At 44.1% G+C, this 15,490-nt stretch overlaps 1 protein-coding gene across 3 annotated transcripts in view; it reads right to left on the reverse strand.

The window, feature by feature from the left end:
* Nucleotides 1-15,490, reverse strand: part of ttyh1 (tweety family member 1) — a 71,017-nt gene that overhangs the window by 39,131 nt on the left and 16,396 nt on the right. For 2 of the 3 annotated variants that reach the window (XM_034174636.1, XM_034174634.1), the window contains 2 exons: nt 15,055-15,219; nt 10,910-11,136 (listed from right to left, as the gene is read on the reverse strand). In XM_034174636.1, coding sequence (XP_034030527.1) covers nt 10,910-11,136; nt 15,055-15,189 — 362 coding nt within the window. In that variant the 5' untranslated portion in view covers nt 15,190-15,219. The remainder of the gene's footprint in view (nt 1-10,909; nt 11,137-15,054; nt 15,220-15,490) is intronic. The other variant, XM_034174635.1, reaches the window with a different exon arrangement.

The raw sequence follows: 15,490 nt of genomic DNA on the forward strand, positions 1-15,490 counted from the left end.
CGAGATTCTGTGGTTCCCAAACCAGACCCCTTCTACACCCTGGCTGCACCTAGAAATTCTGTCCATAAAAATAATGAACAGAACCGGTGACAAAGGGCAGCCCTGGCGGAAGCCAACGTGCACTGGAAACAGGTTTGACTTACTACCGGCAATGCGAACCAAGCTCCTGCTGCGGTCGTACAGGGACCGGATAGCCCTTAGCAAAGGACCCCGGACCCCGTACTCCCGGAGCACTCCCCACAGGGTGCCCCAAGGGACACGGTCGAACGCCTTCTCCAGATCCACAAAACACATGTGGACTGGTTGGGCAAACTCCCATGAACCCTCGAGCACCCGATGGAGCGTGTAGAGCTGGTCCAGTGTGCCGTGATCAGGACGAAAACCACACTGCTCCTCCTGAATCCGAGGTTCGACCATCGGTCGAATTCTCCTCTCCAGTACTCTGGAATAGACCTTACCGGGGAGGCTGAGGAGTGTGATCCCCCTATAGTTGGAACACACCCTCCAGTCCCCCTTCTTAAACAGAGAAACCACCACCCCGGTCTGCCAATCCAGAGGCACTGTCCCCGATTGCCACGCGATGTTGCAGAGGGGTGTCAGCCAAGACAGCCCCACAACATCCAGAGACTTAAGGTACTCAGGACAGATTTCATCCACCCCAGGAGCCTTGCCACCGAGGAGCTTTCTAACCACCTCGTGACTTCGGCCTGGGTAATGGATGAGTCCGCCTCCGAGTCCCCAGTCTCTGCTTCCTCTTCGGAAGACGTGACGATGGGATTGATGGGATCCTCGAAGTACTCCTTCCACCGCCCGACAACATCCCCAGTCAGGGTCAACAGCTCCCCACCCGCACCGTAAACAGTGCTGGTGGAGAGCTGCTTCCGCCTCCTGAGGCGTCGGACGGTTTGCCAGAATCTCTTCGAGGCCGACCGATAGTCCTCCTCCATAGCCTCCCCGAACTCCTCCCAGACCCGAGTTTTTGCCTCTGCGACCGCATGGGCTGCGGCACGCTTGGCCTGCCGGTACCTGTCAGCTGCCTCTGGGGTCCCACCTACCAACAAAGACAAGTAGGACTCCTTCTTCAGCTTGACGGCATCCCTTACTTCCGGTGTCCACCACCGGGTTCGGGGATTGCCGTCGCGACAGGCACCAGAGACCTTGCGACCACAGCTACGAGCAGCCGCATCGACAATGGAGGTGGAGAACATGGTCCACTCGGACTCCATGTCTCCAACCTCCCCTGGGATCTGGGAATAGCTCTCCCGGAGGTGGGAGTTGAAGACCTCACTGACAGAGGGTTCCGCCAGTCGTTCCCAGCAGACCCTCACGATACGTTTGGGCCTGCCAGGTCTGACCGGCTTCCTACCCTCCCAGCGGATCCAACTCACCACCAGGTGGTGATCAGTCGACAGCTCTGTCCCTCTCTTCACTCGAGTATCCGAGACACGTGGCCGAAGGTCAGATGATACGACTAAAGTCGATCATCGACCTCCGGCTCAGGGTGTCCTGGTGCCACGTGCACTTATGGACACCCTTGTGCTCGAATATGGTGTTCGTGATGGACAAACTGTGACTAGCACAGAAGTCCAACAACTGAACACCACTCGGGTTCAGATCGGGGAGGCCGTGCTTCCCGATCACCCCCCTCCAGGTCTCACTGTCACCGCCCACGTGGGCGTTGAAATCCCCCAGGAGAACAATGGAGTCCCCAGTCGGAGCGCTATCTAGTACCCCTCCCAGGGACTCCAGGAAGGTGGGGTACACTGCACTGCTGAGACCGAGACAACGGTGAGAGACCTGTCCCCGACCCGAAGGCGTAGGGACGCGACCCTCTCATTCACCGGAGTGAACTCCAACACTTGGCAACTGAGCTGGGGTGCAATAAGCAATGCGACCCCAGCTCTCCGCCTCTCCCCGTGGGCGACGCCAGAAAAATGAAGCGTCCAGCTCCTCTCCAGGAGTTGGGTACCAGTAATAAGTATTTACTAATTAATTAAAATTAAGGTGTTATTTTGACAACCATAGGAAATGTACAATATCAGCCTGCAGTCGTCTACATGGCTATGGCAAAACATTCAGTCTGACTGATAATGAAAAGTTATTGATAAAAATAACATGTATTCAAAAAAAAACCAACAACCTTAATCATATCAAATATCAGTTAAACTGAGGTTGAACAAATGAAAACTCCTCGACCTCCAACAAAACGTTCACTACATAAGTGATTGGTTTTTGCAGGTCATCAGTCTCTCTTCTTGTGTTCCCGACTCGTACGTCCAAGTGCAGCTATGCACTCTGCAGTAGCTGGAAACTGCAAATCTGTCTTTTTTTCCTGTTTGGACCATCCAAGTGCTACGCAGTTTAAAATCATATTTCTAAACTGTTTGAAGCAGAATTCTGTACTACTGAATACACTAGAGATGCAATTAGCTTATGACGGTATGCTTTGGTTTTCACATCAGCATGGTGGAAGCATGCTGCAACGCTCATAGTAATCCCATGATCCACTAGTGTGTGACATCAGCTGCAATGACCCTATTCTCAGAAAGCGCAACATGGATGATCCCCAAAAAGTCCATCCGATATTGCATTCACATGTTGGCAGTATGCAGCAATGGTAAACCTTTTCTGAGAGGATAATGGAAAAATTCCACCACCGCTGGATGTGAAAGTGTCAGCCACACACAGGAACGGTGTGTGTCATCAAAAGTAAAAAGGTTTTTCCACTTGTCACAGCAAGAAGGGAAAAACCAGATTAGGAAGTATGTCAGTATATAATTACTGACCAACAGATCCAAGAACATTAGTTGGAAAATGCCCTTTCATGCAGTGAAGCAGGAACAGTGCATCATTCTCCCAGTGTTCAGTGAAAGATTAGTCATTTTCGACCTCCATTAGAGAAACAGAAATCTTAGAAGAACCTAAATGGGTTAGGGTCTGGTGATGGACTTGGCCAGTCTGGAACCTTCCACTTTCTCTGTCAGATGAAGTCCTCTGTTGAGTTGGCAGTGTGTGTGTTGAGGTCTTGTGGCACGATGAAGTTCAATCATTCATTTATTCCTTTTCTAACACTCATCAGGGTCCAGGTTACGGTGGCAGCAGACCAAGCAGCTCATCCTACACTTTCCTATCCTTGGGCAGGCCTTCCACTCCTCCTGGGGGATCCCTAGGAGGTCTCAACCCAGCTGGGAGATGCAATCCCTCCAGCGTGTCCTGGAACGTACCCAGGGCCCCTTCCTGGTTTGACGTCATTAATTTAATTTGTTTGTTTGCTTTGTAATTTCCTTTTATTCTTCTGTGTTTTATCTTTTTATTGCGCTTTACTTGCTTTTAATTTTGATTTTAGATTAATTTGTGTTGTTGTGAATTGTGAAGCGCCTTGGAGTGACTTTGTCGTGAGTTGGCGCTATATAAATTAATAAATTGAAATTGAAATTGACGTGCCTGGAAGACCTCCTAAGGGAGATGACGAGGTGGCAGAGGTTCTCCTCGATTATTTTGAATGCATTTCTCGACAAACTTTGTCTGAATTCAATCAGTAAGTTTGTTCCAGAAGCAGCCATGCAAGCCCAACGTATGACATTCATGACACTCCACCACGTTACACAGAGGAGCTTGTATGCTTGGGACCATGACCAGATCCTCTCTTACTTCACGCTTTGGACTTTCCATTTGGTAGAAGTTCATTTTGCTTTCATCATTCTATAAAACTTTAACCACTGTGTCTCATCTGTACTTTTTTGAAATTCCAGTCTGGCTTTCTGTCTCTTATTGCTGATGAATGGTTTGCATCCTGTAGTATATAGCCTTGATATTTCTGCTCTCAAATTCTTCTTCTGACCGTGGATTGTGCTACCGTCACCCCTCCCATATGGAACTTGTTAGTGATGCCACCAATTGTTATTTTGGGGTGTTTCGTAACAGCTCTCAAAATGTTTCAGGAATCAGCTGTTTCCTTAATCAGCATATTCAATGTCTTGCTCAACACACCTGAGGTTTCCTTCTTTTAAAGACATTCCAAATTATTGTATTAGCTATGCTCAGTGTTTGTGCAATGCCTTTGATTATCAGCTTCCAAATGGCCTCTTTTCTCTCACAGACAGCTCTCTGGGGTTTTTGTTTGTCCTATTTAACAACACCTGCAGTATTTGCCAGACAAACTCACTAAAACCAAAAAGTAGACAATCAGAGCTATCTAGTGTTTGAACAATCTGACAGGTCATGCTGAGATCACAAGAAATACCTGTCACTCACTTGTTTTGATATTTTTGCTCAGCTAAAAAGTTAGTGGTTCAATATGAAACCAGATATGTTCATGCTGTGTTGTTCAGGACAGGGCTTCTCAATATTTCCTACTTTAAGAATATCTGATCTCTGACTCTGCTGAGTCATTGCGTGACCGAACGCCAAACTGTTTACACAGAGACTGCTACCTGCTGCTTTGGACTCTGAACTAACAGTCTTTTTCAAGACTTTTTCACTTGTGCTTTTTCACTTCACCTGTGCTGCTTCACAGCGTGTCTGGTGGATTTTTTATTTTATTTTATTTTATTTTTTAGCACCGTTGCCGTGCGTTACCTGTGCTGTTCCATGGCCTGTCTGGTGGATTTTTATTTTATTTTTTAGCACTGTTGCCGTGCGTTACCTGTGCTGCTCCACAGCCTGTCTGGTGGATTTTATTTTATTTTTTAGCACTCTTGCCGTGCGTTACCTGTGCTGCTTCTTGGCCTGTCTGGTGGATTTTTATTTTATTTTTTAGCACTCTTGTCGTGCGTTACCTGTGCTGCTTCTTGGCCTGTCTGGTGGATTTTTATTTTATTTTTTAGCACTGTTGCCGTGCGTTACCTGTGCTACTCCACAGCCTGTCTGGTGGATTTTTATTTTATTTTTTAGCACTCTTGTCGTGCGTTACCTGTGCTGCTTCATGGCCTGTCTGGTGGATTTTTATTTTATTTTTTAGCACTGTTGCCGTGCGTTACCTGTGCTGCTTCATGGCCTGTCTGGTGCCTTAACTAAAGCACTCCTGCTGAATCACCTCTAAATTATTTACACATTATTCACTTTGCGTGTTTTTAGGAATCCGCTAGGTTAGCGTAGCTACTAGCTCTTAGTCGGTTTAGCATGGCGGCTTCTCCTGTCTCTCCCGCACTTTTCTGCTCTGGGTGTGAAATGTTTAGTTATTCCTCGGCCTCCTTTAGCAGTAACGGTACTTGTAATAAGTGTAGCTTATTCGTAGCTTTGGAGGCCAGGCTGGGCGAATTGGAGACTCGGCTCCGCACCGTGGAAAATTCTACAGCTAGCCAGGCCCCTGTAGTCGGTGCGGACCAAGGTAGCTTAGCCGCCGTTAGTTCCCCCCTGGCAGATCCCGAGCAGCCGGGAAAGCAGGCTGACTGGGTGACTGTGAGGAGGAAGCGTAGCCCTAAACAGAAGCCCCGTGTACACCGTCAACCCGTTCACATCTCTAACCGTTTTTCCCCACTCGACGACACACCCGCCGAGGATCAAACTCTGGTTATTGGCGACTCTGTTTTGAGAAATGTGACGTTAGCGACACCAGCAACCATAGTCAATTGTCTTCCGGGGGCCAGAGCAGGCGACACTGAAGGAAATTTGAAATTGCTGGCTAAGGCTAAGCGTAAATTTGGTAAGATTGTAATTCACGTCGGCAGTAATGACACCCGGTTACGCCAATCGGAGGTCACTAAAATTAACATTAAATCGGTGTGTAACTTTGCAAAAACAATGTCGGACTCTGTAGTTTTCTCTGGGCCCCTCCCCAATCAGACCGGGAGTGACATGTTTAGCCGCATGTTCTCCTTGAATTGCTGTCTGTCTGAGTGGTGTCCAAAAAATGAGGTGGGCTTCATAGATAATTGGCAAAGCTTCTGGGGAAAACCTGGTCTTGTTAGGAGAGACGGCATCCATCCCACTTTGGATGGAGCAGCTCTCATTTCTAGAAATCTGGCCAATTTTCTTGGATCCTCCAAACTGTGACTGTCCAGGGTTGGGACCAGGAGGCAGAGTTGTGGTCTTACACACCTCTCTGCAGCTTCTCTCCCCCTGCCATCCCCTCATTACCCCATCCCCGTAGAGACGGTGCCTGCTCCCAGACCACCAATAACCAGCAAAAATCTATTTAAGCATAAAAATTCAAAAAGAAAAAATAATATAGCACCTTCAACTGCACCACAGACTAAAACAGTTAAATGTGGTCTATTAAACATTAGGTCTCTCTCTTCTAAGTCCCTGTTGGTAAATGATATAATAATTGATCAACATATTGATTTATTCTGCCTAACAGAAACCTGGTTACAGCAGGATGAATATGTTAGTTTAAATGAGTCAACACCCCCGAGTCACACTAACTGTCAGAATGCTCGTAGCACGGGCCGGGGCGGAGGATTAGCAGCAATCTTCCATTCCAGCTTATTAATTAATCAAAAACCCAGACAGAGCTTTAATTCATTTGAAAGCTTGTCTCTTAGTCTTGTCCATCCAAATTGGAAGTCCCAAAAACCAGTTTTATTTGTTATTATCTATCGTCCACCTGGTCGTTACTGTGAGTTTCTCTGTGAATTTTCAGACCTTTTGTCTGACTTAGTGCTTAGCTCAGATAAGATAATTATAGTGGGCGATTTTAACATCCACACAGATGCTGAGAATGACAGCCTCAACACTGCATTTAATCTATTATTTGACTCTATTGGCTTTGCTCAAAAAGTAAATGAGTCCACCCACCACTTTAATCATATCTTAGATCTTGTTCTGACTTATGGTATGGAAATAGAAGACTTAACAGTATTCCCTGAAAATTCCCTTCTGTCTGATCATTTCTTAATAACATTTACATTTACTCTGATGGACTACCCAGCAGTGGGGAATAAGTTTCATTACACTAGAAGTCTTTCAGAAAGCGCTGTAACTAGGTTTAAGGATATGATTCCTTCTTTATGTTCTCTAATGCCATATGCCAACACAGTGCAGAGTAGCTACCTAAACTCTGTAAGGGAGATAGAGTATCTCGTCAATAGTTTTACATCCTCATTGAAGACAACTTTGGATGCTGTAGCTCCTCTGAAAAAGAGAGCTTTAAATCAGAAGTGTCTGACTCCGTGGTATAACTCACAAACTCGTAGCTTAAAGCAGATAACCCGTAAGTTGGAGAGGAAATGGCGTCTCACTAATTTAGAAGATCTTCACTTAGCCTGGAAAAAGAGTCTGTTGCTCTATAAAAAAGCCCTCTGTAAAGCTAGGACATCTTTCTACTCATCACTAATTGAAGAAAATAAGAACAACCCCAGGTTTCTTTTCAGCACTGTAGCCAGGCTGACAAAGAGTCAGAGCTCTATTGAGCTGAGTATTCCATTAACTTTAACTAGTAATGACTTCATGACTTTCTTTACTAACAAAATTTTAACTATTAGAGAAAAAATTACTCATAACCATCCCAAAGACGTATCGTTATCTTTGGCTGCTCTCAGTGATGCCGGTATTTGGTTAGACTCTTTCTCTCCGATTGTTCTGTCTGAGTTATTTTCATTAGTTACTTCATCCAAACCATCAACATGTTTATTAGACCCCATTCCTGCCAGGCTGCTCAAGGAAGCCCTACCATTATTTAATGCTTCGATCTTAAATATGATCAATCTATCTTTGTTAGTTGGCTATGTACCACAGGCTTTTAAGGTGGCAGTAATTAAACCATTACTTAAAAAGCCATCACTTGACCCAACTATCTTAGCTAATTATAGGCCAATCTCCAACCTTCCTTTTCTCTCAAAAATTCTTGAAAGGGTAGTTGTAAAACAGCTAACTGATCATCTGCAGAGGAATGGTCTATTTGAAGAGTTTCAGTCAGGTTTTAGAATTCATCATAGTACAGAAACAGCATTAGTGAAGGTTACAAATGATCTTCTTATGGCCTCGGACAGTGGACTCATCTCTGTGCTTGTTCTGTTAGACCTCAGTGCTGCTTTTGATACTGTTGATCATAAAATTTTATTACAGAGATTAGAGCATGCCATAGGTATTAAAGGCACTGCGCTGCGGTGGTTTGAATCATATTTGTCTAATAGATTACAGTTTGTTCATGTAAATGGGGAATCTTCTTCACAGACTAAAGTTAATTATGGAGTTCCACAAGGTTCTGTGCTAGGACCAATTTTATTCACTTTATACATGCTTCCCTTAGGCAGTATTATTAGACGGTATTGCTTAAATTTTCATTGTTACGCAGATGATACCCAGCTTTATCTATCCATGAAGCCAGAGGACACACACCAATTAGCTAAACTGCAGGATTGTCTTACAGACATAAAGACATGGATGACCTCTAATTTCCTGCTTTTAAACTCAGATAAAACTGAAGTTATTGTACTTGGCCCCACAAATCTTAGAAACATGGTGTCTAACCAGATCCTTACTCTGGATGGCATTACCCTGACCTCTAGTAATACTGTGAGAAATCTTGGAGTCATTTTTGATCAGGATATGTCATTCAAAGCGCATATTAAACAAATATGTAGGACTGCTTTTTTGCATTTACGCAATATCTCTAAAATCAGAAAGGTCTTGTCTCAGAGTGATGCTGAAAAACTAATTCATGCATTTATTTCCTCTAGGCTGGACTATTGTAATTCATTATTATCAGGTTGTCCTAAAAGTTCCCTAAAAAGCCTTCAGTTAATTCAAAATGCTGCAGCTAGAGTACTGACGGGGACTAGCAGGAGAGAGCATATCTCACCCATATTGGCCTCTCTTCATTGGCTTCCTGTTAATTCTAGAATATAATTTAAAATTCTTCTTCTTACTTATAAGGTTTTGAATAATCAGGTCCCATCTTATCTTAGGGACCTCGTAGTACCATATCACCCCATTAGAGCGCTTCGCTCTCAGACTGCAGGCTTACTTGTAGTTCCTAGGGTTTGTAAGAGTAGAATGGGAGGCAGAGCCTTCAGCTTTCAGGCTCCTCTCCTGTGGAACCAGCTCCCAATTCAGATCAGGGAGACAGACACCCTCTCTACTTTTAAGATTAGGCTTAAAACTTTCCTTTTTGCTAAAGCTTATAGTTAGGGCTGGATCAGGTGACCCTGAACCATCCCTTAGTTATGCTGCTATAGACGTAGACTGCTGGGGGGTTCCCATGATGCACTGTTTCTTTCTCTTTTTGCTCTGTATGCACCACTCTGCATTTAATCATTAGTGATCGATCTCTGCTCCCCTCCACAGCATGTCTTTTTCCCGGTTTTCTCCCTCAGCCCCAACCAGTCCCAGCAGAAGACTGCCCCTCCCTGAGCCTGGTTCTGCTGGAGGTTTCTTCCTGTTAAAAGGGAGTTTTTCCTTCCCACTGTAGCCAAGTGCTTGCTCACAGGGGGTCGTTTTGACCGTTGGGGTTTTACATAATTGTTGTATGGCCTTGCCTTACAATATAAAGCGCCTTGGGGCAACTGTTTGTTGTGATTTGGCGCTATATAAAAAAAAAATTGATTGATTGATTAAGACCTGTATATACTTGCAATGAGTCGGGCTCATTTACAAAAAATAAAATAAAATAATTAAGATCCCCAGTTATTCTGGCGATTCTATTCTATTCTAATGATCTATTATAAAGTGCATTAATGGGATGCAACCTCACTCCCTGTTACAGATGGGAGTCCAGGAATGAAATAAATACAGTAACAACAAACTCTAATCTGGGTTGTATTTTCTGAGAACTGTTATTTTTTTTGCTTCAGGAAGTTTTCCCTCCATCTATCCTTATAATCAGAACATATAATTTTAGCTTGTCAAACAGAGTCTCAAATTGGTGTTTAAAGTTAACAAATGGTTGTTGTTTATAAGCCTCCATATGGTGTTTAAAACATCTAATTTACATCATAGATTAGATTAATGTAATATTATTATTAATATTGTACAATACCAAAGATTAGCTCCAATATGGAAAAGAAAAAAAAAAATGCAGTCCATTCAATGGCCCTAGGTGGCCCACTAATGGGCCATGGCCGAGTGGTTGTGGAACATTGGTTTAGCAGATACTACATTCCAGGGGAGAAAAGCTGGCATTCTAAACTGCCTTTTCATGATTGTCTTTTGATGTAAAACCAAAATGACTTCAGCATGTCTACGATTGTTTTCACAGCTCTTGCGTGGATCTACATGTTGATTTGGCACAAATTTTACATTAAATCCCCTTATTCATGCAAGTCCAGATGTACATAGGGACTGGGGCACGGGTGGGCTTTGAGGCTTAGACCTTCTTGCTGTGAGGCAAGAGTACAACAGAGAGCCCATGGAACACCAGAGAGAGACACATTATATTACAGCACATCAGAAAGTCATGAGCCTAAAGCATATGATGACATCTTTATGACAGCAGAAATCAAATCTTTAACACATTATGATAACTCAATATACTCCACTCTCAGGCAGAAAGTCACACAAACATACAGAGAATTGATGAAATATATTAACAAGAAAATTGCAATATAACTCAATTTATCAACTGAGCTGGGTCTAAAGCTTTCGATTTCAAAGCTCTGATGACCAGCTGAGTGTCTCCTCACCGACTCATCCTTTGAGACAAGTGAGTCTTGGACAGACTACAAGCAGCATTGTTAGAGACAATGCACTGCCTTGATGAGTGCACGATCACCAGCTCTGTGGGTAAACACACGTTGGTGAGCTGACATACTCGCACACATCTATGGGGAAGCACTCACACAAACTGATACAAGATGATCTCACAGGCCAACGCCAACGCGAGCATCAGCAGACACATCTGTGTGACAAACGATAAACCACATGATGGCGGGACTGACGGCTTTGGTTTTGCAGCCTCACTTTTTCTGTATGTTGCCAGAAAACGTAAGGCTGCTGCAGTCTATAATGACAAGTGAACCCGCCTTCTCACCAGCACAGTGTCACAGCCGCTACCACCACCCATGTGACACAGCAGATGCCCCGCCCCTTCTTCCCGCTGTAACCGTGACCCGTGCTGCCATCCTCCTCCTCCTCCTCCTCCGATCCTTCGCTGCGATCGCCACGATGACAGCAGCAGTAGTGTATGAGGAAGGAGAGCACCACCAAAAGGGAGATGACAAGAGCGACGGCCGATAAACTGGACAAAACCAGCAAAGTCTGAGAAAGTGAGAGGAGAAGAAGAAGAATCAGTCTGTGGATGAGTGAGCCAATCAGAAAATAAATGGCACCTTAACACCGTTTTTACAAGTGGAGGAGAGAGAGTAAAATAGGAACTAATCCTGTTAAATTCCATAGCTTGTCACTTTGTTCCACCCCCATTAGCAGCAGGCGATGGTGAGTTAAAAAAAAAAAAAAAGTACAAGAACATAAATCATGTGCTTCAGCCAAGCAGGAAAAATTCACAGATACACATTCACACCTGCACCCGCGACACGCAAACACAAACAAAAAAGCAACAAATCAGCTGTCCGATTGAAGGGTCCCTGTATGGCAGTCTGTGCACATTTCAAAGGCCTGACAAATGGGTGCGGAGGCCGAACCCATGCGACTCGACGAATATTAAAGTCACAAAGCCGTATTGGACGATTCATGTCACCAAGTCAACATTCATAAAATGCACTTAGCTACTATATATATATATATATATATATATATATATATATATATATATATGGTATTATCCTGCAACCATCTGCCTCCACCATCTCTCTCTCACCTCACGTTTCCAAAATTCCCCCCCCTCCCCCCCCACGTTCTCCCCCACTCTCCCCTCTCTCTTTCTTTCTATCCACACCACTGAATCTCTATTAATAATCTGTGACCTACTTAAATACATTCGCTGCTATGCACTTTCACTTGCTTTGCCCTTTCTCTCTCCATCTCTCGCTCTCTTTCTGCCCAATGTTCTGTTCGGCAAACCTCTTCGCATTACTCATTCCCTCTCTCTCTGAGCGCTTTCCGCCTCTTTTGTCTTTCTGTTGTGCAGGATAATTTGCGTTCTTCCTCTTTGTTCCACACAGAAGTGACAAACACTGAGATGTGGCTTGCCGGAGCATTTCGTATGAACCTATTTTAGGGAGAAACTGATGAAATCGTGTTTTGCAGCAGAAACTGCACATTTCAGGTCAGTGCAGATGGCAGCAACTGTGAACAGTAAAAGGACTGATGGCATGCTGAAAACCATGCATTCCATGAGACCAGACTGCATAAAATAACTGCAATTTGCATGAACACGATAAGCAGTTCATGGCTAACAGTGGTGGCTCCAGAGCTTGTTTCCTGGCGCTGATATGTGGAGGGAATTATTAGTATTATTTGCTGTGAGAAAATAAAATTTGTAGCAAATGTTCAAATACTTAATCATTTTCTGAACCTGCATAAACCAGTTAAGGGGCTGGAGCATATGACAGTAGTCACTGTGCAAGTGGCGAGGTACACTCTGGAGAGTCCACCAGTCTATGGTAGGACACACAGATATGAACACGTTCACACTCTCACTCACACAGTCAATTTAAAGTTACCAATTCATGCAACCTGCATGTCTTTGGAAGTGGGAGGAAGCCAGAGCACCTGGAGGGCTCCCATGCAAACACAGGAGAACATGCAAAAAGAACGGACAGAAAGAACCACATGGGATTTTAATCGAGAACCTTTTAGCTGTGAGGCAGCAGTGACAACCCCTAAGCCATTGTTCTGCCCCCTGCTGTGTAGTGAGTTGCTTAATAATGTTATTTCCTTATTTAATTATTAGATTGGAGGGTACTGGTTAGAGCTTGCCGAAGGCGCTAGAATCAATAGAAACGGCATGTACAACATGAGGTACATTCAAAAAGTAGCCAACCTTATTTCATCCCACAGAAACAAATGAAGCATGTGAGTTGTCATTTGGTGGGGAGGTGTAAGCGAATCTTCCTGCACGTGTGTGAATTTTGTTCCGTCCACAGAGCATATCAGTCACTTGCAGTCAACCTTAGAGTGAACACATGTACTGAGCACTCGTCAGATTCTCATTTGCTATAACATGATGGAACAATTTGAGCAAAGGTATATATCAAATTTTACCAAAAGATTGGTGATACACAAGCAGAAACCATTCGCTAGATTCAGCAGGCTTTTTACAAAGTGCCACGAGCATAACGCAAATAAAAGAGTGGTATTACCGCTTCAAAAATGAGTGCACATAAGCGAGGAGAAAAGGATGTTCCTGTAGGCCATCCACAAGCAGAAATGACCAAGTGAATGACAGATTACAGACTTTGGCCATAGATGATGGCAATGGACCTGCCCATTCTGCTCTGCTGACTCAGGCTTTCCTAGCCAAACACAACACTCCTGTGATTCCTCAGGTTCTCTACTGTCCACACATGGCTCCCTCTGATTTTTGGCTGTTCCCCGTGATCAAAACGACACTAAAATGGATACAATTTGAGTCACAAGACGACATCAAGTGGAAAGCGACAGCCCAGCTGGACACCATTCATAAAGAAGATTTCCAGAAATGCTTCCAACAATGACAGAACCGCAGGGAGAAGTGTGTGCAATCCCAAGGAGACTACTTCAAAGGGTATTATAATTTCAGACCCCCGGGTGAGTAATTATATTTTTTACAGCTAAAGGTTGAATACTTGTTGAATGTGCCTCCTACACAACAGACCGTGGAAAATAATGACAGCAATCACAGTCTAAGAAAAATCACAACTGCCTTTTGGAGAGAAGCCGACCTATACAGGCCTGAGGTCCATTGGTACATATCCCAGGACTGTGTCACATGAAGCAGATGAGAGTCCATAACTCTACCCTGGATGGGACGCCAGACTGGGACATCTTTTTGATAAGACATGAAAATTTGGGGAGAACTGACAACTCAATAGAAAAAAAAACACTGCACAACAAATGTCAAACAACACAATAGGGATAGAAGCTGTCCTACTTTAGGTGGGGTGATTCTACTTTTCTCTTCCTGACTGTTGAACTGTCGTCCTCCACTTTCTCAATTTTACTAGGTTTTGGTTCCTAGATGAAGCTGTTTGACAAGGAAAAAATATCCATTTGTACCTATGATAGTGTACCAAAGCAAAGGGAAGTGTTAACAAAAAAAATGAACATGAAATGAAGAGATGACACAATGGCTTAGTGGTTAGCACTGATGCCTCACAGCAGGAAGGTTGTGGTATCACTTCCTGCTATTTCTGTGTGGAGTTTCCATGTTCTTCCCTTGTCTGTAGGTTTCCTCCCACAATCAAAAACATGCTTATTTAGGGCCTGCTACTTTTGACCAAGGTAGACTCTGTACATCTGGAGTTGGTCCCCGGGCACCGGACTGTGGCTGCCCACTGCTCCTAGTGGTTGGATTGTGTCTAACTGTAATTAGGATGGTTAAATGCAGAGGACAAATTTTGTTTTATGAATGTACAATGAAGAAAGTTATTAATTATTGTTAATTCATTGTGTAATAGAATGCATCGTGTGAGTGGTGTGAACTCCTTCAGTTGATCACAGTAAAGTGCAGAAACATTATTCAACAAAACACTGGGGGTGCTATAGGATGGGAAGACTTGAAGAATGTGCTTGTGAGAAACTGATCCTATAAAAATGAGCACTTTTAATGAAAAATCCAATTTTTCTGGTAGGGTTATGGTGGGACAACTGAAATTCTTGTGTGTGGGGGAGGGAAGGGGGTACAGCCCCATGACACCAAATCATAGAGCCACCACTGAAGAAAAATATCTCAGCTATGTAGGCAAAACGATCTCTGCTGTAGATACATTAGACATGAGCTCAGAGACATTTTATGTGTTTATAGGAGACTTATGCCGTCTTCTCAACAAGATCAATAAATTAAAATGAAGTGTTTTCTCAAGGACTGCAAATACCATCACAGCTCTGCAGCTGCTCATATTCAGGAATTTATGAAGCAATATATACTGCTGTGTGGAGCAAATTACTCATCACTACAATATTCCAGTCCATTTATTACTACAGGATTGTCATTATTATGCAATACTCCCTGTCAGCTAGTACAGTTACAGCACGCTGTTTCTGTGTCATTCAGGGGTAGTGGCAGGTGTCAGTTACCTGCTGGTACTCCCAGCTGTCAGGTACAAAGTTGTTGTCCCTCTTCTGCATGGCAAGGTCCAGGCGGGGGATGGAGTGGCACAGTCTCACCCATAGCGAAGGGGTATAACTGGGTACCGTTGAGATGGCAGCCATTTTCTACTGCCGGTGGTCCCGTCGTCCACCCTGTGGGAGGAGGACGGCAGCAGTCAGTAGGATATGAAGAGGAAAGAATTAAAGACAGGCTGAGCATCTTCTGTAGTGCACGGCAGATCTGCAAGGCCAAACAGAGCTCAACAGCATTCCTGTGCATCCTGGCACCACAGGGACAGTTTGGAGCATGTGAGGTTGAAATGCCACCCGTGCTTACATGAAGCAGACAAGTATATTTAAAGTCTGTGCATTTTCTACATTAATATTTTATCCAGTTTTACAGCCGTAAACGTTTTCTCTGTGC

This window comes from Thalassophryne amazonica, chromosome 7, assembly GCF_902500255.1.
Source record: "Thalassophryne amazonica chromosome 7, fThaAma1.1, whole genome shotgun sequence".
NCBI classification, from domain to species: Eukaryota; Metazoa; Chordata; class Actinopteri; order Batrachoidiformes; family Batrachoididae; genus Thalassophryne; species Thalassophryne amazonica.